The sequence below is a fragment of the Sinocyclocheilus rhinocerous genome, unplaced genomic scaffold, assembly GCF_001515625.1.
Source record: "Sinocyclocheilus rhinocerous isolate Xijiao unplaced genomic scaffold, SAMN03320098_v1.1 scaffold2466, whole genome shotgun sequence".
Classification (NCBI taxonomy): domain Eukaryota; kingdom Metazoa; phylum Chordata; class Actinopteri; order Cypriniformes; family Cyprinidae; genus Sinocyclocheilus; species Sinocyclocheilus rhinocerous.
Genome location: NW_015656265.1, coordinates 438,124 through 462,542, shown reverse-complemented (window position 1 = coordinate 462,542; position 24,419 = coordinate 438,124). Strand labels below are relative to the sequence as shown.

General features: G+C 39.6%; 1 protein-coding gene and 1 long non-coding RNA gene across 4 annotated transcripts in view; both read left to right on the top strand.

The window, feature by feature from the left end:
- Positions 1–630: 630 nt before the first annotated feature.
- The window catches only part of LOC107719944 (sodium- and chloride-dependent taurine transporter-like), a 29,383-nt gene continuing 5,594 nt past the window's right edge, over positions 631–24,419 (top strand). Inside the window, exons 1-12 of one of the 3 annotated variants that reach the window (XM_016527500.1) lie at positions 631–849; positions 7,070–7,299; positions 8,201–8,335; positions 9,820–10,054; positions 11,876–12,008; positions 13,335–13,469; positions 14,133–14,236; positions 14,352–14,476; positions 16,371–16,483; positions 20,442–20,579; positions 21,303–21,405; positions 23,724–23,824. In XM_016527500.1, coding sequence (XP_016382986.1) covers positions 7,071–7,299; positions 8,201–8,335; positions 9,820–10,054; positions 11,876–12,008; positions 13,335–13,469; positions 14,133–14,236; positions 14,352–14,476; positions 16,371–16,483; positions 20,442–20,579; positions 21,303–21,405; positions 23,724–23,824 — 1,551 coding nt within the window. In that variant the 5' untranslated portion in view covers positions 631–849; position 7,070. Of the gene's footprint in view, positions 850–5,190; positions 5,287–7,069; positions 7,300–8,200; positions 8,336–9,819; positions 10,055–11,875; positions 12,009–13,334; positions 13,470–14,132; positions 14,237–14,351; positions 14,477–16,370; positions 16,484–17,307; positions 17,412–17,526; positions 17,652–19,580; positions 19,694–20,441; positions 20,580–21,302; positions 21,406–23,723; positions 23,825–24,419 lie in introns of those variants that run through there. The other 2 variants (XM_016527499.1, XM_016527498.1) reach the window with 2 other exon arrangements.
- Positions 20,586–21,275, top strand: LOC107719947 (uncharacterized). The gene is made up of 3 exons (XR_001637568.1): positions 20,586–20,781; positions 20,895–20,900; positions 21,006–21,275. It is a non-coding gene; the product is annotated as an uncharacterized LOC107719947 (long non-coding RNA).

Genomic DNA, 24,419 nt, shown 5'->3' with positions numbered 1-24,419 from the left:
ATTGATGCTTTATATTTTAAAAAAGGGGTGACTCACAAGATGATCCTCCTATTTTTTAGGCAACAAAAACTTTGAAAACCGGTTTAGCTTACAAAAGTACCTGTACTGTCCTTACTGTACATCAAATATTAAAATGTAGCCTATAAACTGACACTTTCTGCATGGTACTTTTCCTGTTGAAATGCAGCTGAATCTGACTTGCACCTTTAATGAGACTCTCTGGAGGTTTACAGTTACCAATGGCCCACTTATTCAGACAGCTGATATTAAATTAGAGATGTTCTCGTCTTGAGGTTCAGGTAAAGGCTGTCCAGCTCAAAGGGCCCGAGGTGCTGTGATGGTTCCTCTTACCTATCAATGTCTTTGGCAGGACTCACACTGCAAAAGTTGCTACTGAAGTGATCTACCAGATGAGCTAGAGGAATCACTCTGTAGGCATAAATGACAGGAATTTTCACTGAATTTCGCTTGCTTCTTTCATATTAATACACTAAGACTACTTTATCGAAGCATAAGTATTGACACAGCAGTGCTTATACGGACATTGGCCAGTGGCGGCGCAGCTGAGGAGCGAGACTAGGAGCTGCAGCAGTGATGCGCGTTGGAGGCGCGCTTTTCTGAACACAGGAAGCGGGCGCTTTAAGGAGACGCGCTGCTGCCGCGAACGGGAGGCAGGCCGGTGTTTTTCCACAACTGATGTCTAATGGTCACCCATGTTGAGAGACAAAGGTCAGGAAAAAAGCTCATAAACTAAATTTACCGCTGCCGCTGTTATTCAGCACCGAGCCGCCGCACAATACAGAAGGGACAAGAGCGTTTCAAAGGAATTAAAGGAGATAAACATTAAAGGTAACGTTATTTCCCATGTTTGCTCGTTGGATTTTGTATAACGCACGGATGTGAGAGCACTGATGTTTTATTTTATTTTTACCTTAATTTACGACGTTTTCAGAATCTTTCAAAATCTTTTTTTCACAACATTACTTAAAATTCAACAGCTTGTCTTATTGTCACACATGCTGAAAAGAGTTTGTTAAGGGATCCAGGAAGTACTTTAACAGTTCATTTAGAATATTTTGTCTAATGTTATTATAGGCTATTTTAACAAAGCCTTCAGTAGCTAATATAGCCATATTATAAGATAATAATATAATGGGTTGTTTCATTTTTTTTATGATTCATGATGATTTGACAGGCTTTTAAACTGGTGGTCCATAAGAAGCAATTCTGTGCTGCTCAATGCGTTTGTGTTGATGCTGTCACTTGTCATTGAGTTTCTTACACTCCCACACTAGACAACTGAGTGCTGACTGCATGGAGTTAAGAATAGACAGCTTGACGTCCCTCGATGAATATGTATCATTGTAAACTAGTAATATATAATGTATTACATTTTGGAAGTAACTTACCCAACACTGATCATTGAGGGTTTTAAAAACACGAGATATTCACCTCAACAGCGTCAAGCCGGTGAAATAAAGTTTGACGTTACAAATGAACATTGTACGCACACAAAGATGCGACTGTAGATGCAGCCGGAACGGTGCGTCAACAACCTGTTGGATGCGTTCTCAAGAAAAACGGTAACATTTCGCGAAAGTTTGTGATACGGACGCGCCTCCTCAAAGTAATCGGATGTAGGAGGTTTACAAGACCAATGTCGTTGGTCTTGTACGCGTATTTGGCGACGGTTCACACAAGGACGCGTTCCTGCGTTTAAAAGCGAAACGAAGTGGAACTGAAAGCAAGTTGAGGGGGTTTAAAAAGCTTCTAAGGCGGCGTTTACATAGAAAACGTTTCCTTCTTAGAATGTTGTCAGCGTCTTGCTGTAAGTTCCTCGGTTCTAAAAACGCCGTTCCCAGTTTAAAAAACCCGTCTCGAGACACCACTTGTGTGAACGGTTCTTAACAAGATTGCTTTTAACTTGACACGCCATATATTATAAACGCTATGCTAAGTAACGAGATGCTGCGAACCGGCCAAATACAATAGCTTTTCGTCTGAACCAGCATCCTAATGAACTGACAGTGCAACTAAAGTTGTCTCGCAAACAGGTTCACCTCATCTAGAAGCCTCCTTTGGGTTATGCGGAAGTCAGGCAGCTCACTTTGCAGTCCCTGCTCAAACACAATACAGGATACAGAGTTTAGGTTTCTGTGCACATTGCCAGCTTGCATACCTAGCACACTGATAATAACAGCCACAATGCGTTTGGAACAGATGCCATTTTCTTAGTGAGGACGAAAAAAAGCTAAACAGTTATTCAGTGTGTGGTCTAGGGCCTATATCTTAGTGTGTCATAAAAGAGAACTGCAAATATATGAGCCTATCAGCTGCTTTTTAATTGATGTCAATAAAAAAGTAAGACTTGTTAACAAAGGCGATACTGTGTCATGACTGCCAACAAACAACTCTGCCCAGAATTTAGTTAACCACTTTAGACTTTGAACTTTTCTAGCATGTTTTTTATTTTTATTTAGTTGTTTCTCTTTAATATAAATTTTGAGGCAAATTTCACATCGAGCAGACTGAATAATGCAAAATTTGTATTCAGTTCAGTTTCCTAAAAAATCAACAATATGAAAAAGAGGACAGATAGCAGAACAGCACACTTTCTGAATGCAGTTCACTGACCCGGTTCACTTTTAAATATAATTTTTACCACTTTACTTTTTTATTGACATGCAACAGTCCCTGTACCCAGATTTGCCACCCATAAAAATGCATCTTGCATGTATTTGTCTTTTTTTCCCCTAGTAAATTATAGTGTCTTCAGCTTTCAACTTGTTGTTTTGGTCAGACGACAAATATCCCCCTTGAATAAGCATGACATTTTTAGAATCATAAATATACAAGGGTAGAAGTTCTTGGTGGACACTGGAGACGTATGACAGAAATCTGATCTAGTCTGGCTACTGTATACTGACAAGTCAGACCCGTTGACTTGATTTATGGCATAAACCGTAGATAAATTTTGGTTTTTGTGTTTTTTTTACAGGACAAATCAAAAGTCAATATGACCACATTCATGGTTATGATAATAAACAATACTGTACTTTAGAACAGATGAAGTCCTTCTTTGTGTAGTAACAATGTCAATATGTAGCAGTGTTGTTTCTTCAATGCATGTAGTGCAACAATGAAGAGCCAACAGTGTGTAAACTTTAATTATTAAACACTAGCTTAGGTTGTTCAATTACACAGGTGCTTAACTCTGAATTATTCTCCAAGAGTTGACACCATTACTTAGATCCTCTCTCATTTATATTTTATAACCGGCATACTGACCCTGAATCCACTGGGTCAGATTTGTTCTTTGCAATGTGTACTAAAAGCTAAGGGTTTTACAAATGGGTCAAAGGACACCCATGGGACTACAAGCGAGTGCTTTGGAATATATTACAAAAAAAACAAAAAAAACATAAAGAAATATTTTTTAGGGCTGTCAAAGTTAACTTGTCAACTTACAGTACGATATACATATATTGCAGTACAAATGTTATATACACACACACACGAGCTATGCACCTTCAAACACACACACACACACACACACATATATATATATATATATATATGTGTGTGTGTGTGTGTGTGTGTTTGAAGGTGCATAGCTCTAACATTAATAATTGGTAATAATGGTAAAAATAAATACAGTGTTATCTTAATAATAAGTAAATATTTTGTAGATAATATTTTAATAATTTACAGATTTGAAAACAACATGATCCATATTTTGTCTTTCTCATACTGTAAAAAAAATCATATCAAAATGCATAACAACCATTATATTTTAGTAATGGTCCTTGCAAAAAGTTTGAAATCATTTGAGGACTACGGTGGGACCACCTAATCAATGCCCCACCATGACCACAGCACTGCGGCAGAATGCAAATGCAAACGTCATAATCTCTAGTGATACAGTTTGGTTCACTATAGGCAGTGCATGAGAGCACAATGCATCACGTCAACGATTATGTACAAGTGGATCAAACTCTGCTGTCAACGCTTGACTTTAATGTTCATGACTTCAGTTTCATGCATCATTGCTACATTGTGAGGGTTACATAAATGGATAAGAGTGTGCTTATAACGCTCCGGACTCCGTTTATGTGGTGGAATGAGTGCAGAAAGGAAGGAATTTAATGTGAGAGCACTCAGGAAATGTACATGGTTCTAAAATAGGGATGGTTACGTAATGAGCCAAGTGCCTCGTGCCGACTCCAGACCTGAAGTCTCCCTCGATAGTTGGGACTATGTAGCAATCCTGCTGCTCAGCTGAGATGACAAAGTTAATGGCCCAACAAATCCCTGATGGCCACAGGCTACGTGACCTATAGATGCGGAAGAACAAATCACTTCCAATTAGGAGCTTCTTGGAGGCGACTGATTGCGGATTCCGGAGTGAAGCTGCTCCATCTTGAAGGTGCGATTGAAGTCTATTGTTTCTACTTGGGAATCAAACAGACCTAGTCAGTGTCCCAAAGTAGGCTGCCATGTGTCACACATTTCACAGCAATCCACAGCACTATGTGCTAAAAGGGCAAAAAATGCCAGCGGATCCTTTGTTCTGTATTTTTTAAACAAATTGCCTGATCCAAAATTAATAGAAATGGTCCTGTGAGCACAAATCACCATTGTCCCTTTATCATGGCTGTGCTGCCAAATGCAAAAGGCTGAGGGAAACGAGTCGTACAATAGGCTTTTGTTACTCGTCACATTTAGCCCTATGCAAATGTGCTGGGCCTTGTCTTTGCTTCACTGCTGACCAGAATCTAAGTCAGACTTGTCAGTCAGTCAAATATTGTGCTCTCTCTTCAAACCACTTAACAAAAAGTATATAATTGTTCTTTGTCAAAGTATGTTAAGCTAAGCTACTTGTCTTGAAAAGACAAGCTATTAATGGCAGGAGCCTGGAAACCATCAGCTGTTCAAGTGAAACGCAACAGAGGTGTGGATTGCTGTCCACATGCTCTTGTTTGTCACGTCTGCGGCTCGGGTTGCCACAAGTGGACGCCACACATGCAAAGATAAATAGTTTCAGATAGATCTCTGATGCATCTGGGGAGTGGAAATTTACCATCCAGCCGACCGCCGCTCGGGTTATCCACTGCTCCAAAGCTGCGACCAATCTACTGATTGCTTTTAATTGTCTTAGTCTGTGGGCGGGTCGTGGTGTCACCTCGGCTTACACTGAGCCCTGGAGAGATTGGGGCGGTGTGGTCAGAGGTATGGTGTCTGCTGAGAGAACAACATAGACCAATTGGATTCAGCCATGAAGGAAATGTAAGTGAAAGGCAGTGCGTTAATTTGAGGGAATGTTTGTGTTTGTGGATAATGGGAAAGGGGTCAAATTTGAGGAATACGGTTAAAGATTAGATTTTGATTGAGTTTGTCATGTCGGATATGAAAATAATGTCTTTAAAACTGAATTTATTTTATTGACGATTAAATTATTGCCAACTCATGGGCAAAAATGGCATTGCAACAAGGCACCAACCAGTTGCATTTCTTAACCCACTTGTTTGCTTTCTTTGACTCTCGCCCAGTAAAGTTGCTTTGAGTGGAAATGGAAAGTGTCTGGAGGATTTCGCTGTAGTTATGTAACAGAACGTGCTTGAGTTGTAGCGAGCTCCTAAGCCTTTGAAATATACAGATTTAACCTACCTAAAGAGTATGAACGTAATTTCCTGAAATTTTTAGACCTTTTTAACAGTCTTGTGTTGCCAAGTGTATGATTCTGTGCTAAATTCGAAAATATAACAGAGAATCACCAATTAAATGGGAACTATTTAGTGTAAAAATAACACCCAAATTCTTTCACCGTAAAATACCGAGAAACCTCCGGAAGATCAATTTAAAAGAACTTGAGTCCTGGCATGCTGCCACACTAGTTAGCATGTTTATTAGGTCGTATGTTTAGTAAAGCAACGGAAAAGAGAATATACGTGTATTTATTGATTGTCAAACACACCGTAGATTTTTCCCCCCTCTTCTTCCGTCTCCTTGAGAGCAGGGAAAAAAGCAGGCTTGTGTTGAAGAAACCGGCCTCACAGTAGGGCTATAGTTTGTTCAAGCGTTGCCAAGCTATAAGGGAGTCTGGAACGGGTAGGGATGTTAGAGCTGACTTTGGTATCTTACTCTCTGGGATTCATCTTAGGGGCTCCAATTGGCAAGTTTGGCTCGTGCTTTGAAACAGAAGATGCCAAGCCTGACATAATTACTCAATCCTTGAATAGAATCCTGACAGCGTAAACACTGTGTTACTTAAAGGGACATGGGCAAGATAAACGCATACCAGTTTTGCATAGAACCTGCAGTGCAGGAGTTTTTATTAAATCAGATTTAATTTATGTGTGTGATTGCGTTTGGGTTTCCTTGTGGGCCATAATCCACCAGGAAGTGATTGGATTGTGAATATGTGAATATAATATTTACTTACATTTCCTTTTGAATTGATTTCCAATAATATTAAGTACAATTTATAGTGTAAGTATGAATTTACTTTGACAAACTATTTAATGTGTTAATAGGTTTATAGTGTACCAATCATTTAAAACAAGACCAGGAAAATGTTTTAGGAAAGTAAAAAGGGTCCATTTTGATTTTATGCTGACTTTAAACTAGTTGGTGTTAAATGCTGATGTGTTTTCTTACTCATTGCCTATGTGGTTGCCTGTTGGCATCATTTCATGTTGACTACAGACACACTTCACAAGAAACAAAGAAAGCGATGCAGCTTATCAGTTTTACGACTAGGTTTAATGTACTTTTGGTCATAGCTAAGTTATTGTACCAAGTATCATGGCACTTGCTTTCAGTTGTGTTGTAAATGGAAATTTCCTGTGTTCAAACCACAAAAAGGTGACGTTACTTTAATCACATCAACCATCGTGTTATGTTCTTGTGTGAACATTTCTCACACCTGAAAAAGCTGCTGTTCTAAATTAACTATTTATGTTTGACCTAATTATAAATGATTTAGAAAACCAAACAGGAACTTTTTGATGCCTGAACCTAAGGCTGTTGGGGTTCTGTCAAGAGTTCTGACCCCTTGTTTTCATTTTAGCATGGCCCAGAAGGAGAAACTTCAGTGTCTAAAGGACTTCCACAAAGACATTCTGAAACCCTCCCCGGGAAAGAGCCCGGGCACAAGGCCAGAGGATGAAGCCGAGGGGAATCACCCCCAAAGGGAAAAGTGGGCTAGCAAGCTTGACTTTCTTCTCTCAGTCGCCGGGGGCTTCGTTGGTTTAGGCAACGTCTGGCGGTTCCCGTACCTCTGCTACAAAAATGGCGGAGGTGAGCATATTTGTTAATACTTTTGAACTTTGAACACCAATGTGACAGTCATAAAAACTTAATTTCTTCACCTCATTTCTTGAATCTACTCCAAAGATCATCAATTGTATAAATTCATTCAAAAATAAAAAATCCGTCATCATTTACTCACCATCATGTTGTTTCAAACCCAAACGATAATCTTGTACTGTAGGCCACACATGGAGATGTTTAGAAGCTGCTATTTTTCCATAGAACACAAGAGAATGATTAAACTGTTGTTTTTTAAACATTTATGAAGTTTGACAAAGTTTTTCAAAGCCATACGAAAACTCATCTCATGTCATACATTATGAGTGTTCATGTGTCTCATGACCGATTACAATGCATTTTCAATTAAATGCACACGCAAATATGATTTGAGAGTGAATAATTACTTATTTTGGTCTGTTTGACAAACAGAGTCCTATGGACTACTTTTATGGTGCTTTTTTTAAGTTTGACAGATAAATCACTATCCACTATTGTTACATGGAAGACAGAATATTGTACATTATGAAAAATCTTTTCTGTTTCACAGAATAATGTAAAACATTTGGAACAACATTTCTCTTCACCCTCAGATCAACAACAACCATGCGCTAACTTTGGGAATTAGATAACACATTAAAGACATTTCATTTACAATATCTTCTGAAAAATTACCCTTAGTTTTCCCTTACATTTAGTCAACAGCATATAATTGTCATATCACTAACTTTCTTCACACAACAGAGATACAGAAAGAGAATGAGAGCAAGTGACAAAGCCTTACACTGTACTGGATGAACTCCTTGAGGAGTACGAGTTAAACACTAATCCAGCAGTTAATAGGATATAATAATTGACAGAATAAAGCAAATCTTCTCCTGGCTCCATTTAGGTGCTTTTCTCATCCCATACTTCATCTTCCTGTTTGGTGGAGGACTGCCTGTATTCTTCCTGGAGGTGGCACTCGGTCAGTTCACCTCTGAGGGAGGAATCACCTGTTGGGAGAAACTTTGCCCAATTTTTACAGGTGAGTTTTTTTTTTAATCTAGTATTTCGTTTACCAGAGATTAAAATGGAATAGAATGGCCGTCAATGGAAAACAATGCTTTTTGCTGCCAGTTGGTGTAGTTACGGTATCTACCAGCAGGGGCAAATGGGGCCATGCCAACCACTCTGACCCCTTGGAAAGGACACAGAGTGGGAGGTGTGTCACAGATACCACCAGCTGTATCTGAAGATAGGCTGTGCAAGACATACAGATTTCATGTTAAGTGTCTGATAGGAAATAAGTATATTTATAAAAAATATCAGTTAGGGTTAACCCATCTTCCTCACCTCTCAGATCCACTAATAAGAATTATATTTTAAAAATTAGGGTAAGACTAGTCAATCTACTGGCAGTTATGAATGATGCACATTTTTATGTTTTCAAATTGTTTTGTAAATTTTTATTAAATATCTCATTAATTTATAAAGTTCCATTATCCAATACATACAGTATTCATTATGTGCTCCCATTTAAGCATGGCTCCATCTGCTAATTCCTATTGAGATATTCATGTAGACCAAAGAAGTAAACTGTATGAACACCTTGACAGTGCTCTTAAATTTCAAATATTGACATGCACCAAGAATTAGATATAATAGATTATTTCTACATGGATAAACATGTCTTTGCCACATCTTGAATAGTCCTTAAGTAGTCACTGTTGATGTATTTTAATGTCAGCAGTCTGTTTATTGCAGTCTGTCTTCTTGCTACTCTAGGGACTTGTAGAAGTTTAATTTTCAGTCTGGCTAGTAGCAGAGACAAGATAACATCAGCAGCTGTCAATTTATGTATTGGCTAAGAAGGGCAGCTGCTCATGAACAGTAGCTTGTATAATTGGATGCATCTTCAACTTGTGTGGTGTCGTGGGTAAAGCTAGATCTAGGGATCAGGAGGTTGTTGGTTCGAGCCCCACAAAGAGCAATCACCATTGCACCCTAACATGGAATCAAAACCCAGAGTAAATTACTACTTTGGAAAAAAAGCAACAGATTTCCACCAAAATATCTTTTATATAACAAAGAGTATATCAAACCTCACAAAAATGTCTTCTGACCACAAGTTCATTACTTATTTAAACAGAGTTTACCAGTGAGCAATCATTACATGCAAACTGCTGAATTACCCATATCCCTCTGCCAGTGAATGAGGTGACAGCTTTGGTCTGTTTTGCTTTCCAGTCAACCTGGCCAACATTGATTTACACAGTTCAAACTCTGAACCAATGTCTTGCATCACTTATCTCCAACTCTGGACACGTTTATTCCATGTTTATACAGAAAGCACAAGAAGGTTGCATAGAAGTTTGTCATTTATTTATCCATTCTCATGCTCCACTGGAGCACAACTCCTTTCATTGTGTTCATTAAGGTTATAATAACAAATCGCAAACACTTTGAACAACTACAATGTGATGAGTCAGTCCAGAGTGCCTTAATGTCACCATTTCTTTCTTTGTACAGGTATCGGCTATGCATCCATAGTGATCGTTTCTCTGCTGAACATCTACTACATTGTGATCCTGGCCTGGGGCTTGTACTACCTGTTCCAGTGCTTTCAGCCAGAGCTTCCCTGGGCAAGCTGCAACAACAAATGGAACACAGAAAATTGTGTGGAGGATACCCTCCGCAAGAACAAGACACTCTGGGGGGCTGTGAATGCCACTAACTTCACTTCCCCCGTGACTGAGTTCTGGGAGTAAGTACTCGTTACTTGAGTACAATTTTGTTGTGTACTTTGAAAGCCATCCAAATCCAGCTATGAGCATTTAGTTGAGAAGAAGTTGTGGGGTTATGAAGCAAAGACATTGCCTTATTTTTCTGTACAGTTGTCCTCAATCATTCCCAAAGACTCTGGAGCTTGTTTACTCTCTTAGTGATGTTGTCATTGTAAATTACTGTCTTATGGAGCCTTCAAAATACTTAATGCTATAGATTAAGGGTATTCATGAAATCCATAGTCCTGCAGAGTTTCGATTCAATCCTGATCCAACACTCCTGGTTGTAATCTTATCCCAAAGTAATCCCCCAGACTTCGGTTAGCTGGTTTAGGTCTATTTTGACTAAACCCGGTAGAACAATGGGTCCCGCCGAGCAGTTCCAATATTGCTAATGCTTTAAACCAAAGGGTCTGGAGCATGGATGGGCAACTTTGGCCCTGGAAGGTCACTGTGCTGCAGAGTTTAGCTCCATCCACCTCCATCCACCTCCTTGGTAAAACCAATCCTGAAGAGTAAGGTTAGATTTTACAAGTGTGTTTGATTAGAGACGGAGCCAAATTCTGCAGGACAGCAGCCCCCCAGTTGCCCGTCCCTGGTTTAGATCTCCAGACTGTCTTCTAAAGATGTCAGTGTTTAGCTCCACCCCTAATTAAACACACCTGATCCAGCTAATCAGGTCCTTTAGGCTTATTTGAAAACTACATGGTATGTGTGTTGGAGCAGGAATGGAACTAAACTCTGCAGGGCTGCGGCCCTCCAGGAACTGAGTTTGACACCCCTGCATTAAGGTCTTCAAGAAACTTTCTAGGTGTGATAGAGCAGGTTAAAGCTAAACTCTGCAGGAAAGTGGCCCTCTAGGTGCAAGACTGCACACAGCTGATCTAGCAGAAGGCTAGTGGTGGTATTATAACTCTATGGTGGTGTGTATTCAAGAAAGCAATGTTAACTTACCATCACACACATCCTGAACTCTCGGTTGATTAACCCAAAACTTGCTTACTTGAGGTAAGCTGGTTCCAAAACCATGACTGCAAGGAGGTCGAGTCAGCCCAGAGTATGTTCATGGTGAACAACAAGATAACCTGCTCTGCAGAAGGTTATGCTCGGAGCATAAGTTGCTATGGCTGCTTGCATACCCTGAAAGTTATGTATGCTTTTGAAACCGAAAGTTTAGGTTTTCTGTTAACTTGACAAACTCACCCGGGTATGCCTCAGAACCTGCTTTCTGGAATACTCTCCAGGTGTATCTAACCATGCTACTGGAGGACTACTCTCCCGCAGAGTTTAGCACCAATCCTAATCAAACACACCTTGAGCTACCCAAATCAAGGTCTTCGAGGTTACTTGAAATTTACAGGCAGGTATGGAGCAGGGTTGGAATGGACATCTGCATGAGGGTAGACCTCCAGAAGCGAGTTGGCTACACCTGCTCTATGGTGACTGGCTTCTTGTAATGATTTGTACTTTAACACTTATTATAGCAGGGCTGTCCAAACTCGGTTCTGGATGGCCAGTGTCCTGCAGAGTTTAGCTCCAATCCTAATTAAACACACCTAAACCAGCTAATTAAGGTAGTACTAGGCATACTAGAAGCTTCCAGGCAGGTGTGTTGAGGCAAGTTGGAGCTAAATTTCTGCAGGACACCGGCCCTCCAGGACCGAGTTTGGATGCCCCTGCTCTATAGAGAACTCTTCTGTCATGGCAGATTAAACAACTTCTCTGATTATTTGAATGGTAGCTCCTTAAACACCCTCAAGGGCTTTAGAGTGTCTCACCAGCAAACATTCTTTCCACCACAGGCGAAATGTCCTCAGCATCTCAGATGGTATCGAGCAGGTGGGTCATATTAAATGGGACCTGGCTCTGTGTCTGCTCGCTGTGTGGGTCATCTGTTTCTTCTGCATCTGGAAAGGCGTTAAGTCCACTGGAAAGGTGAGCTTGGTTTCAATACACAAATTCTTTCAGCTTTAGTCCGTTAATTTAAGAGCTACTAATAATAGTTTTCACATTGTCGTTGGGGTTATAAGTAGCTAGGGAGAATTGAATGTTACCTTAGTCAGTGTTGTCAACATAAACATACCAGCAGTTCCCTGCTTATTGGCAGCAATAGTAACTATAGCACACCTCCTTCCTAATAGAGACCGTAAAGTCAATCAGCAGACACCACCTCTTGACTTGGGCACAAGTTCCCCTTGAGCATGCACTTGTGAAACTTATCATGGTTCCAGCCAAGACGCTGTCAGAATAGATTGCTGTATAGCAATTCTAGCAATAGCTACTTTAGGATGGACTTCTTTATGCAATAAAGGCTGGTTCATGCTGCCCTAAAAACAACATTTTCAAGTTGGTGTTTGGATTTTAGTATGTTAGAAAACTGATTAAAAAAAGGCTTTAAAAGGATCCTTTTGCTCTTCACTTGAAGCCGTTTTGACTTGAAAACATGTGACTGAGCTCCATTAAAGGTGGCATATGAAAGATTACTTTCCGTTATCTATTTATTTATTTATTTGGTTACACTTTATTTCGATAGTCCACTTTAGACATTCTACTAACTATAAGTAACTTTGTTACTACATGTCAACTACATGTCAACTAATTCTAATTAATTTGCAACTACATGTCTACTAACTCTCAGAGTAGACTGTTAGGGTTACTTGCAAAGTTTCTGATAGTCAGTATGTTGTATGTTGTTGACCCATCAAAATAAAGTGTTAGAATATATTAAGCAGACAGTCTACTAATACTCTAATGACTGCTAGTTGACATGTAGTTGCAAAGTTTCTTACTGTTAGTAGAATGTCTAAAGTGGACTATCGAAATAAAGTGTTACCATTTATTTTTATTTTTGTGACAGTCTGCATATTTGTCATGCAATTTAAAATGTATAATGCAATTTTAAAATTTACTTGCAGGTAATTAATGTTTTGATGTAGTTTTCGGCATTGTGGTCAAAATAACATTTCTAGCCAAGCCAAACATTACATGATGGGAGGAAAACAGCTGACCAGAAAGTATATCCACTAAAGCCAATATAAAACTGTCAGTGAAGTTAAGCTGTAAATTGCGTGTTAGCCTTGGAAATGTTTTTGATAGAATGTCATCTCAGAATGCTGGAAAGTATGACAAGTCTTTTTTTAAAGACACTGTGAAAAAGCTCTGCTTTAGTTTTCTAAATAGTCAAATAACCTACTAAGTTTGTGGGTTTAATACAACTATAGCATTAAATTTAACCTCAGTGTTCTTGGCTTTTCTGCTTAGGTTGTGTACGTCACGGCAACATTCCCATTTGTCATGTTAATTGTCCTGCTTGTACGGGGTGTCACTCTTCCTGGGGCAGCCGAGGGCATCAAATTTTATCTGTACCCAAATGTGACTCGCCTTGGAGACCCAGAGGTAAGATCTCAAAGCTATATACATCAAAAGGCTTTATTATATCACCTACACCAAAACATGATTCCACACCACTTTGGTCTCTATGGCTATCAACTTTGCTGAAAAGACCAACACAGTTGGTTCCTAGAATATGTTATGTTTTGGATGCTGGTCTCCATCAGGCTTAACTAGCTTCAAGACAACCTTAGTCAACTAGCTGCAACAGAAAGACCAACTCTAGTTTGACCTACTTCCAAAACTAGGTTTTGCTTGTGAACAACATGACTGTGCTAGTCCACCAGCTGTCTAGCTACTAAATCAGCACTAACTAATATAAATCAGCCATCTAAGATGGCCTTTTCAGCAGGAAAAGTGCTGTTTACACTTGTCAACATAATGTACACCAGTGACCCTCTGCAACTTAAACCCAGAATAAACTTTGGATGTACAGTTTACAGAGAGAAACCCAAGATATGCAAAAGAGTCGACATAAAAAAGCTCATGATGGCCTCGGTCAGAAAGCTACAAATCTAAACATGACATGAAGTTGTTGAAACAATTTATATTAGTCCTTCATGATGTATCCAGTTCTGGAGGACCTACAAGAGGCTGAACGCATGCAAATATTTGAGTTTGCTTAATTCATGTTGTCAGTCAGAAAATGGTTTGGCGTCTTGTGTCTAGGTGTGGATCGATGCAGGGACACAGATTTTCTTCTCTTACGCCATCTGTCTTGGAGCCATGACGTCACTGGGAAGCTACAACAAGTACAAATACAACTGCTACAGGTGTGTTTCGATGTCCGGGGGGCGGGAGGGGGGCTTAGTCCAGTGAACGGGCAAAGTGGGAACGTAGGGTACCTTTGTGTTAATTAACAAACTCCATGACATATGTGTGACATAGGGACTGTTTGCTGTTGGGAGGCCTGAACAGCGCTACCAGTTTTGTGTCTGGCTTCGCAATATTTTCCGTCCTGGGCTTCATGGCGCAAGAGCAAGGGGTGGACATAGCCGATGTGGCAGAGTCAGGTACGAGGGTCAAGCAGCAGTGATGGTGGGCACTGCTGCTGCAAATAACAACACGAAAAAAGTTTGGTCAACCCTGTAGTGAAAACAGCGGCAAAAATCAACGCCTGTAGACTATTCGGAGCCAATAAAACTAATTCCACGACCTAGGACTAAAAAGAAAGCTTAAAATTTGGAACCTTCGTCATCATTCGTCAGATAAAAACCAAAATGAAAAGAAATGTAGAAGGTCTCTTGGTGGAAAGCGGAATTCGATTGGAATCGACTGTAGAACTGTACGGAGAGTGCATTCTTGGAGCCACTGGGAACATTGAGTCCTAGTCCACTAATGGCGAAGAATCAACTTTTGTGTGAAACAGCATTGACTGCTGTTCAAGACAGTTTCCACTGGTGACCCTAATCAAGAAGCATCTTGTGCCAAGTTCAGGATAGAAGCAATTTACAACATGCTTTTGGAGAGTTTGGGTTTAAGTCCTCGAGAACTCTATGCAGTTTGACTAAGGTCGCCAAGTCAGTTCCTATTGGTTCCTTTTTCTACCCTGGACACACTACGTGGCCAAAAGTATGTTGACACTTTTTGGTGGGTTTGGCTATTTCAGCTACACCCTTTACTTACAAGCAGGTGCCTACAATGAAGTATACAACCATGCAGTCTTCTTAAGACAGAATGGTTTACTGAGATTCTTGTGGAAGAAGCTCAGATCGGAACACCATTGAGCACTTTTTGGATGTACTGAAACATCAACTGTGAGCCAGACCTCAGTCAAACATCTACTGGAACGCCTTCCCAGAAGGGTGGAAGCTTGTTGTTAATGCTCATGGTTTTGAAAGTAAATGTTCAACACGCACATATGGGTGAGATGTTCTGGTGTCTACATATTTTTGACCATCTAGTGCATATCAGACATTTCTCAAAATGGCTCTTCGTCTTTCACCTTGCTTTTAGACCTGTGGTTCAGGTTCATCTTCAGTAAGTCTCATGGTGAAAGAGATCAGTTGATGTAACGGCTTTTTAAGCTCGAGTTTTCCCAAATGTCTAGTCTTCTGCACTGTTCATGCTTGGGCCCTTCTCTGTGGAGACTTTGGTCTAAGTATGTCTGGCTCAAGAGAGGTGCACAAAACATACATCTTTATCACTTTGTTTATAAGACACACAAACCTAAACTTTACTTGAACTTCCGTGCATATCAGCACAATTATGTTTGTATGGAGCCACAGGATCCTTATCAGAGAGTGTTTCAGGATTATTTGGTTGGATACATTTCTAAACATTTCAAATGGCAAGAAGCTAAAAGGTGCTTTTTTGCAAAAGAGAAGTACATTTTGGGGCGTTCAGTCATAGATGCATCAACCTGACTCTGCGGAAAGTGCATTTTACTGTACTTTGACATTATGCTATGTGGGTCATTGTTTCAATTTGGTATTTGGTTTTATTATATACTGTATGTGTTGTTCTTGTTTTTGCATCTAACCCCTGTTGAACAGATTGGATCCTACATTGTTGCAGTAGCAAATGGATGTGTTTGTATGTTACCGCTGAAGTTGTTCTTTGTACTGTAATGTTGAATATGGAACCTGTAGTATTACACAAGGGAAATATCACACCGCTCATGAAACACTTTCTAGATTTGGAAACGGCCGAAGCTAACCTCAAGATGCTAATTTCGCAAGAAGATGCAGTGAAACAGTCATTGGACTGTTTATCAACGAATCACTGGCAGTAATTTTGCCTGGCTTGATCGCTTTGTCATGTAGATATTCGCTCCATTTTTCTTTCATGTCTCCTTTTTGGTCTGTGCCGACAACGAAACGCGGCATAGATCAAAGTGTGCAAATTGCTAGCATTGCTAATTGTACTTTCTCCACTTCCCCACCCCCTCTGTTCTCTTCCCAATAGGTCCTGGCCTGGCCTTCATTGCTTACCCTAAAGCTGTGTCTATGATGCCACTTCCTACATTTTGGGCAATTCTTTTCTTCATTATGCTTCTGCTGTTGGGCCTCGACAGTCAGGTAAGTATCATATGAAAAACTGTTATGCTAAACGGCTTAAGAACCGTTAGTTTACAGAGTAGTAATTGCATACAGCCAGATGTTGATGTTCAATCCAGTCTGTGGACCTTTCAGAAAACATTTTTGGAATTAAATAGCTAATGGCTAAAGATAATTCCTTAGCTAACAATTACAGTGCAGTAGGTTAAATACAATTAAAAAGCTCTGTAAATCCAACAACAGATCAGTGTAGCAAATTAAGCCACAGTACACAAGAAAACATGGTGACAAACAGGGAAAGAAAAACTTTGTTGGCAGCTAATCGCCCATGCAGCAGTCCTATACTATCATATTTCTCGGTTCCAGTGAAACTGAACACTCTGCTAAATCAGTGTCCATCCACATCCCGAGGGTCCACTAAACTACGGTGTGGTGCTTGAACTGTTAAATTAAGTATCTAAAATAATATTCATGCAGCTGTGCTAGTTAACATTTAAAGGGGGTCTATGTACAGTACTACTTACAGTAATAGATACATCTCATTACAGTATGTTACAACTTCATAGACCTATCAAACTAATGCTGAACTGCACTGACCTATTTCCTGTTGACAGCCCTCAAAGCTAATAGTCCTGAACAAAAAGCCACAAACTCAGTTCCATGAGCTTCATTCTGTCAGAAAGCTACAAATCTAAACATGACATGAAGTTGTTGAAACAATTTATATTAGTCCTTCATGATGTATCCAGTTCTGGAGGACCTACAAGAGGCTGAACGCATGCAAATATTTGGGTTTGCTCAATTCATGTTGTCAGTCAGCAAATGGTTTGGCGTCTTGTGTCTAGGTGTGGATCGATGCAGGGACACAGATTTTCTTCTCTTATGCCATCTGTCTTGGAGCCATGACGTCACTGGGAAGCTACAACAAGTACAAATACAACTGCTACAGGTGTGTGTCGACGCCCCGGGGGCGGGAGGGGGGCTTAGTCCAGTGAACGGGCAAAGTGGGAACGTAGGGCTCCTTTGTGTTAATTAACAAACTCCATGACATATGTGTGACATAGGGACTGTTTGCTGCTGGGAGGCCTGAACAGCGCTACAAGTTTTGTGTCTGGCTTCGCAATATTTTCCGTCCTGGGCTTCATGGCACAAGAGCAAGGGGTGGACATAGCCGATGTGGCAGAGTCAGGTACGAGGGTCAAGTAGCAGTGATGGTGGGCACTGCTGCTGCAAATAACATCACGAAAAAAGTTTGGTCAACCCTGTAGTGAAAACGGCGGGAAAAATCAACGACTGTAAACTATTCGGAGCCAATAAAAGTAGTTCCAGGTCCTAGGACTAAAAAGAAAGCCTAAAATTTGGATTCTTCTTCGTTATTCATCAGATAAAAACCTAAATGAATTAGCGAAATGTAGAAGGTCTCTCGGTGGGAAGCGGAATTTGCTTGGAGTCAACTGTAGAACTGTGCGGAGAGTATGTTCTTGGAGCCACTGGGAACATTAAGGCCTACTCCACTAATGGCGAAGAATCAACTGTTGTGTGAAACAGCATTGCCTGCTGTTCAAGACAGTTTCCACTGGTGACCCTAATCAAGAAGCATCTTGTGCCAAGTTCAGGATAGAGGCAATTTACAACATGCTTATGGAGAGTTTGGGTTTAAGTCCTCGAGAACTCTATGCAATTTGACTAAGGTCGCCAAGTCAGTTCCTACTGGTTCCTTTTTCTACCCTGGACACACTACATGGCCAAAAGTATGTTGACACCTTCTTCTATTTAATGTGCTTGGCTATTTCAGCTACACCCTTTGCTTACAAGCAGGTGCCTACAATGAAATATACAACCATGCAGACTTAAAGACAGATTGGTTTACTGAGACAGTTGTGGAAGAAGTTCAGACCTGAACACCACTGAGCACCTTTTGCATGTACTGAAACATTGACTGTGAGCCAGACCTCAGTCACCCATTAATTGTGTGTGAATAGGAGCAAATCCTTTTTCCAATATCTACTGGAACACCTTCCCCAAAAGAGAGGAAGCTCATGGTTTTGAAAGTAAATGTTCAACAAGTGCATATAGGTGGGATGTTCTGGTGTCTATATACTTTTGACCATCTAGTTCATGTCAGATGTTTCTCAAAATGGCTTTTCATCTTTCACGCTGCTTTAAGACCTGTTGTTCAGGTTCATCTTCAGTAAGTCTCATAGTGAAAGAGATCAGTTGATGTAACGGCTTTTTAAGCTCGAGTTTTCCCAAATGTCTAGTCTTCTGCACTGTTCATGCTTGGGCCCTTCTCTGTGGAGACTTTGGTCTAAGTATGTCTGGCTCAAGAGAGGTGCACAAAACATACATCTTTATCACTTTGTTTATAAGACACACAAACCTAAACTTTACTTGAACTTCCGTGCATATCAGCACAATTATGTTTGTATGGAGCCACAGGATCCTTATCAGAGAGTGTTTCAGGATTATTTGGTTGGATACATTTCTAAACATTTCAAATGGCAAGAAGCTAAAAGGTGCTTTTTTGCAAAAGAGAAGTACATTTTGGGGCGTTCAGTCATAGATGCATCAACCTGACTCTGCGGAAAGTGCATTTTACTGTACTTTGACATTATGCTATGTGGGTCATTGTTTCAATTTGGTATTTGGTTTTATTATATACTGTATGTGTTGTTCTTGTTTTTGCATCTAACCCCTGTTGAACAGATTGGATCCTACATTGTTGCAGTAGCAAATGGATGTGTTTGTATGTTACCGCTGAAGTTGTTCTTTGTACTGTAATGTTGAATATGGAACCTGTAGTATTACACAGGGGAAATATCACACCGCTCATGAAACACTTTCTAGATTTGGAAACGGCCGAAGCTAACCTCAAGATGCTAATTTCGCAAGAAGATGCAGTGAAACAGTCATTGGACTGTTTATCAACGAATCACTGGCAGTAATTTTGCCTGGCTTGATCGCTTTGTCATGTAGATATTCGCTCCATTTTTCTTTCATGTCTCCTTTTTGGTCTGTGCCGACAACGAAACGCGGCATAGATCAAAGTGTGCAAATTGCTAGCATTGCTAATTGTACTTTCTCCACTTCCCCACCCCCTCTGTTCTCTTCCCAATAGGTCCTGGCCTGGCCTTCATTGCTTACCCTAAAGCTGTGTCTATGATGCCACTTCCTACATTTTGGGCAATTCTTTTCTTCATTATGCTTCTGCTGTTGGGCCTCGACAGTCAGGTAAGTATCATATGAAAAACTGTTATGCTAAACGGCTTAAGAACCGTTAGTTTACAGAGTAGTAATTGCATACAGCCAGATGTTGATGTTCAATCCAGTCTGTGGACCTTTCAGAAAACATTTTTGGAATTAAATAGCTAATGGCTAAAGATAATTCCTTAGCTAACAATTACAGTGCAGTAGGTTAAATACAATTAAAAAGCTCTGTAAATCCAACAACAGATCAGTGTAGCAAATTAAGCCACAGTACACAAGAAAACATGGTGACAAACAGGGAAAGAAAAACTTTGTTGGCAGCTAATCGCCCATGCAGCAGTCCTATACTATCATATTTCTCGGTTCCAGTGAAACTGAACACTCTGCTAAATCAGTGTCCATCCACATCCCGAGGGTCCACTAAACTACGGTGTGGTGCTTGAACTGTTAAATTAAGTATCTAAAATAATATTCATGCAGCTGTGCTAGTTAACATTTAAAGGGGGTCTATGTACAGTACTACTTACAGTAATAGATACATCTCATTACAGTATGTTACAACTTCATAGACCTATCAAACTAATGCTGAACTGCACTGACCTATTTCCTGTTGACAGCCCTCAAAGCTAATAGTCCTGAACAAAAAGCCACAAACTCAGTTCCATGAGCTTCATTCTTTCTTTGTCGTTTTATTCTGTATAATATTCACTCAACATATGAAATCCTTGATAAAACCAGTTTGGGATGACAGTGTTACTTTTTCTTTTCCCAGTTTGTCGAAGTGGAAGGGCAGATCACATCCCTAGTGGATCTGTATCCATCCTTCCTAAGGAAGGGTTATCGGCGTGAAATCTTCATAGCTATAGTCTGTTTTGTGAGCTACCTGTTGGGACTTACCATGGTCACAGAGGTAAGCGCAACAGTCGAATACACTTTTATGAAGCATTTCCCTTCCAAATCCATACTAATTCTAGTCTTTACCACTTTGCAAACAAATTGGACCAGCTGGTTTCTCCTGGCTAAATAAAGAGTGTATCAAATGCAGCTTAGTTGAATGGTCAGGCACCATATGTTTTCCTTTTAGAATTTCAGTGACGTTGTCATTTGATAGTGTGTGTGTGTGTGTGTGGCCCTCAAACAAACCCACAGTTCCTGTAATCTACTGCCCAAGCTCTCTCCCATAAGGAAGAAGCCTTCACTCCCAGCAGTGCCTTATCGCTCCCAGTTTCATGTCTTTTTATGGATGTCCTGACCTGCTTCGAGCAGTGAGAATTCCACAGAGGAATCGCACTGCTATACTAGGAGATCCGGCCTGGTCCAACAATGCACATCTAAGATTCTTTTGGCCCCCTTCAAATCTCGGCCCCTGATTGCTAAGCCCCTGGAACAGTGATAAACTGGGAATGTTATTCTGTGGCTTGAGCCATACAGTGTCCCATTTGTTCCGTGACATAATGTCTTATGTCACCCCTGAATGCATTGTGCAACAAATGTTTTTGTTACCAAAAGAAAACTAGTCAAGTGTTTAGCCAACCCTTGCTCATAACAGTCCTCTATTGTGTCGGCCTTGCAATTACAGCATGTACCAGAGCCTACTCGCTTTTTTCAATAGTTATTTGTGTCTGTTTTTCAGGGTGGCATGTATGTGTTTCAACTCTTTGACTACTATGCAGCCAGCGGCGTGTGCCTTTTATGGGTTGCATTCTTTGAATGTATTGCTGTAGCCTGGGTTTATGGTAAGTATAAGTACTGTAGTAAACAGAAAATGTGACTTCTATTCATAATGGTGTACTGGAGCAGGCACTTTTCATGAATAGGGTACAAATTTGGTGTGCCAGTACTTCAAAACAAAACCCTGTTACTGTTATGTTTTCAACAGTAAAAATGCAAGATATAGTGTTTTGAGTTCATCCCTGTTACTGCTTGATTTCCCCATCATAACAAATTATAATCCTTGTAACTGCGATACCCTTAAGTAGAGATGGTCACTGTCCTGCAGAGTTTAGTTCCATGATCAAACACACCTTAAAAAAATCCAATCTTGGTAGGATTGCTTGAAAATTACAAAAAGGTGTGCTTTCTCAGTGTGTCGACTGTACAAGTTAGCCATTCAACACTGTTACTGAAATTGGTGTAAGAAAAAGAGATCAAACAACAATGTATGTCTTATTTATTGGAAATATGAGTTTATCCTTATCCTTAACTACATAATCAATATCTGACCTCTAACTAGCTCATCCCTGCTGAATAACAGCGTAATTTAGGCTAAATCTGCAACCCTGTTACTGCATGATTTTCCACATATTACTAATAATATTCAAAATTGATATACCAAAGAAGTAAAACAAATTTGGATCATTTTACAAAATTAGCTCATTTACACTTTCCCAGATTTTTTTTTTTCCCACAAAAAATTGAATATCGTCTAATTGAAGAACGCCAATCCACCCTGTTACCAAAATGATTGTAAGAAAAAAAAAATCAAGCAAATGTCTTATTTATTGTGCTTGAAAATTACAAAAAGGTGTGCTTTCTCAGTGTGTCGACTGTACAAGTTAGCCATTCAACACTGTTACTGAAATTGGTGTAAGAAAAAGAGATCAAACAACAATGTATGTCTTATTTATTGGAAATATGAGTTTATCCTTATCCTTAACTACATAATCAATATCTGACCTCTAACTAGCTCATCCCTGCTGAATAACAGCGTAATTTAGGCTAAATCTGCAACCCTGTTACTGCATGATTTTCCACATATTACTAATAATATTCAAAATTGATATACCAAAGAAGTAAAACAAATTTGGATCATTTTACAAAATTAGCTCATTTACACTTTCCCAGATTTTTTTTTTTCCCACAAAAAATTGAATATCGTCTTTGTTACGCCAATCCACCCTGTTACCAAAATTATTGTAAGAAAAAAAAAATCAAGCAAATGTCTTATTTATTGTAAATATGATTTGAAAATAAAAATTATCATGTGACCCTTAACTAGCTCACCCCTGCTAAGCAACAGAGTAATTTAGGCTAAACAAATTTGGATCATTTTACAAAATTAGCTCATTTACACTTTCCCAGATTTTTTTTTTTAATGGTGTAAAAATTGTTGTAACAAAGTAATAAAATACATTTGACTCCTTTTCACAGCATTCCACTTTCTAAGCCCCCCACCACCCACACACATATTGAATGTTGAATGCATTTGTTAAGCCATTCAACCATGTTACTGCTATTGTAAGAGAAAAGATCAAAATTTGACTCTTAAATAGTTAACAAGGTGGCTAATTTTGGCTAAATCTGCAACCCTGTTACCTATTGTTTTTTTTATTATATTAGAACGTTTTACTTTGAATTGCATCTAATTATTATGGTTAAACACCTTCACTCACTGACAAAAACTCCATAATTTGGACTTTTAAGCACTATTTCTTAATCTATTGTCGGAAAGTGCCAACAAGCCAGCAAATGAGTTCTCTTTTCTTGAGAGATGAAACAAAGCCCTTATTGCTGGCAAATTACTTGTTATGAAAGGAATGATTGTGAAATATTCTCAGGTGTGGTTCTTTGTTTGAACAGAGTGTGGGTCATTTAGACTGATTTGCACACTAAATCATGGTTTCTACTGTATGAATTAACCTAGTTCTGAAAGCGTACATAATGTCTTTGTTCCCTACTGTCATGACCTTGATTTCTAAACTTAAATGCTTCATGAATATGTCAGTATATGCCAACTTCCCTTGTTAATATTGTTGCTGCTGAGGTGGCTTAAACCCTGCATGCAGGTAGAGTCAGGTTAAAACAGTAATATTCTTTACTATGGGAGATTTTCCTGATAACATACTGCGCTGTTTGCACAATACACAAACGTTACAACACAACACTTTGTAATCGTTCTTCCCTGCCAACCCCAAACAGGACACCAAATGAATAAACTGCTAATGTAATTATCTTCTTAAACAACGCCGTAACTATGTTTCTGTCTATCTGCACTGTAGTATCATGTCATAATGTTTGTGAATTTCATACCTGAACACAGTCCTTCTCTTCACAGGCGCTGATGATTTCTATGATGCAATTGAAGAGATGATTGGTTACAGACCAAATCCCTGGATGAAGTGGAGTTGGACTGTGATCACACCTTTTCTGTGTGTGGTAAGTTCATTTTAGGTGAAGAAAGTCCCTAAAACAGGTTAAATTAGTAGTTTGCTTATTTATAGATGCATTGTGTTAAAAAAACGGTGAGAAGTGCTTGTCCACAGATCTTCTTAGGCCCACTACGCAGTATGTTTCCTAAAATGACACATTGAGGTCTTATGAAAGAGTATTTTGCACAGTTCAATTTAAGATTGTGTGCTTTTCTACCCTCCCCCATGGCTACACATTCAAATGCCGCTTTGCCGCTTTGGATTTGCTGGAAAAAATCCGGCTCCCATCTCACTGTAACAGAGCTCCAGATGGGGTGACCATCTGCCTGGCCAACAGAATGAATGGATGGAGCTGTGGATGAGTGCAGCATTAGTTTCCATGATATCATGAATGTCGTTTTTCTGTGAACATCATTGGACTATAGGGGGAAAAAAAGTAATCCCTTCCGTATGTACAGCCATACAGCTTTTAAAGACTGAGGAGACTTCTATCTTCCTTTAAATTAAATGGCTCTTTTAAAAGTGGATTAACCTGTTTAGTCATTTTGGGAAACTTGGTTTTACCTCTTTAAAGGGTGATTCACACAAAGAGAGGCCTACAT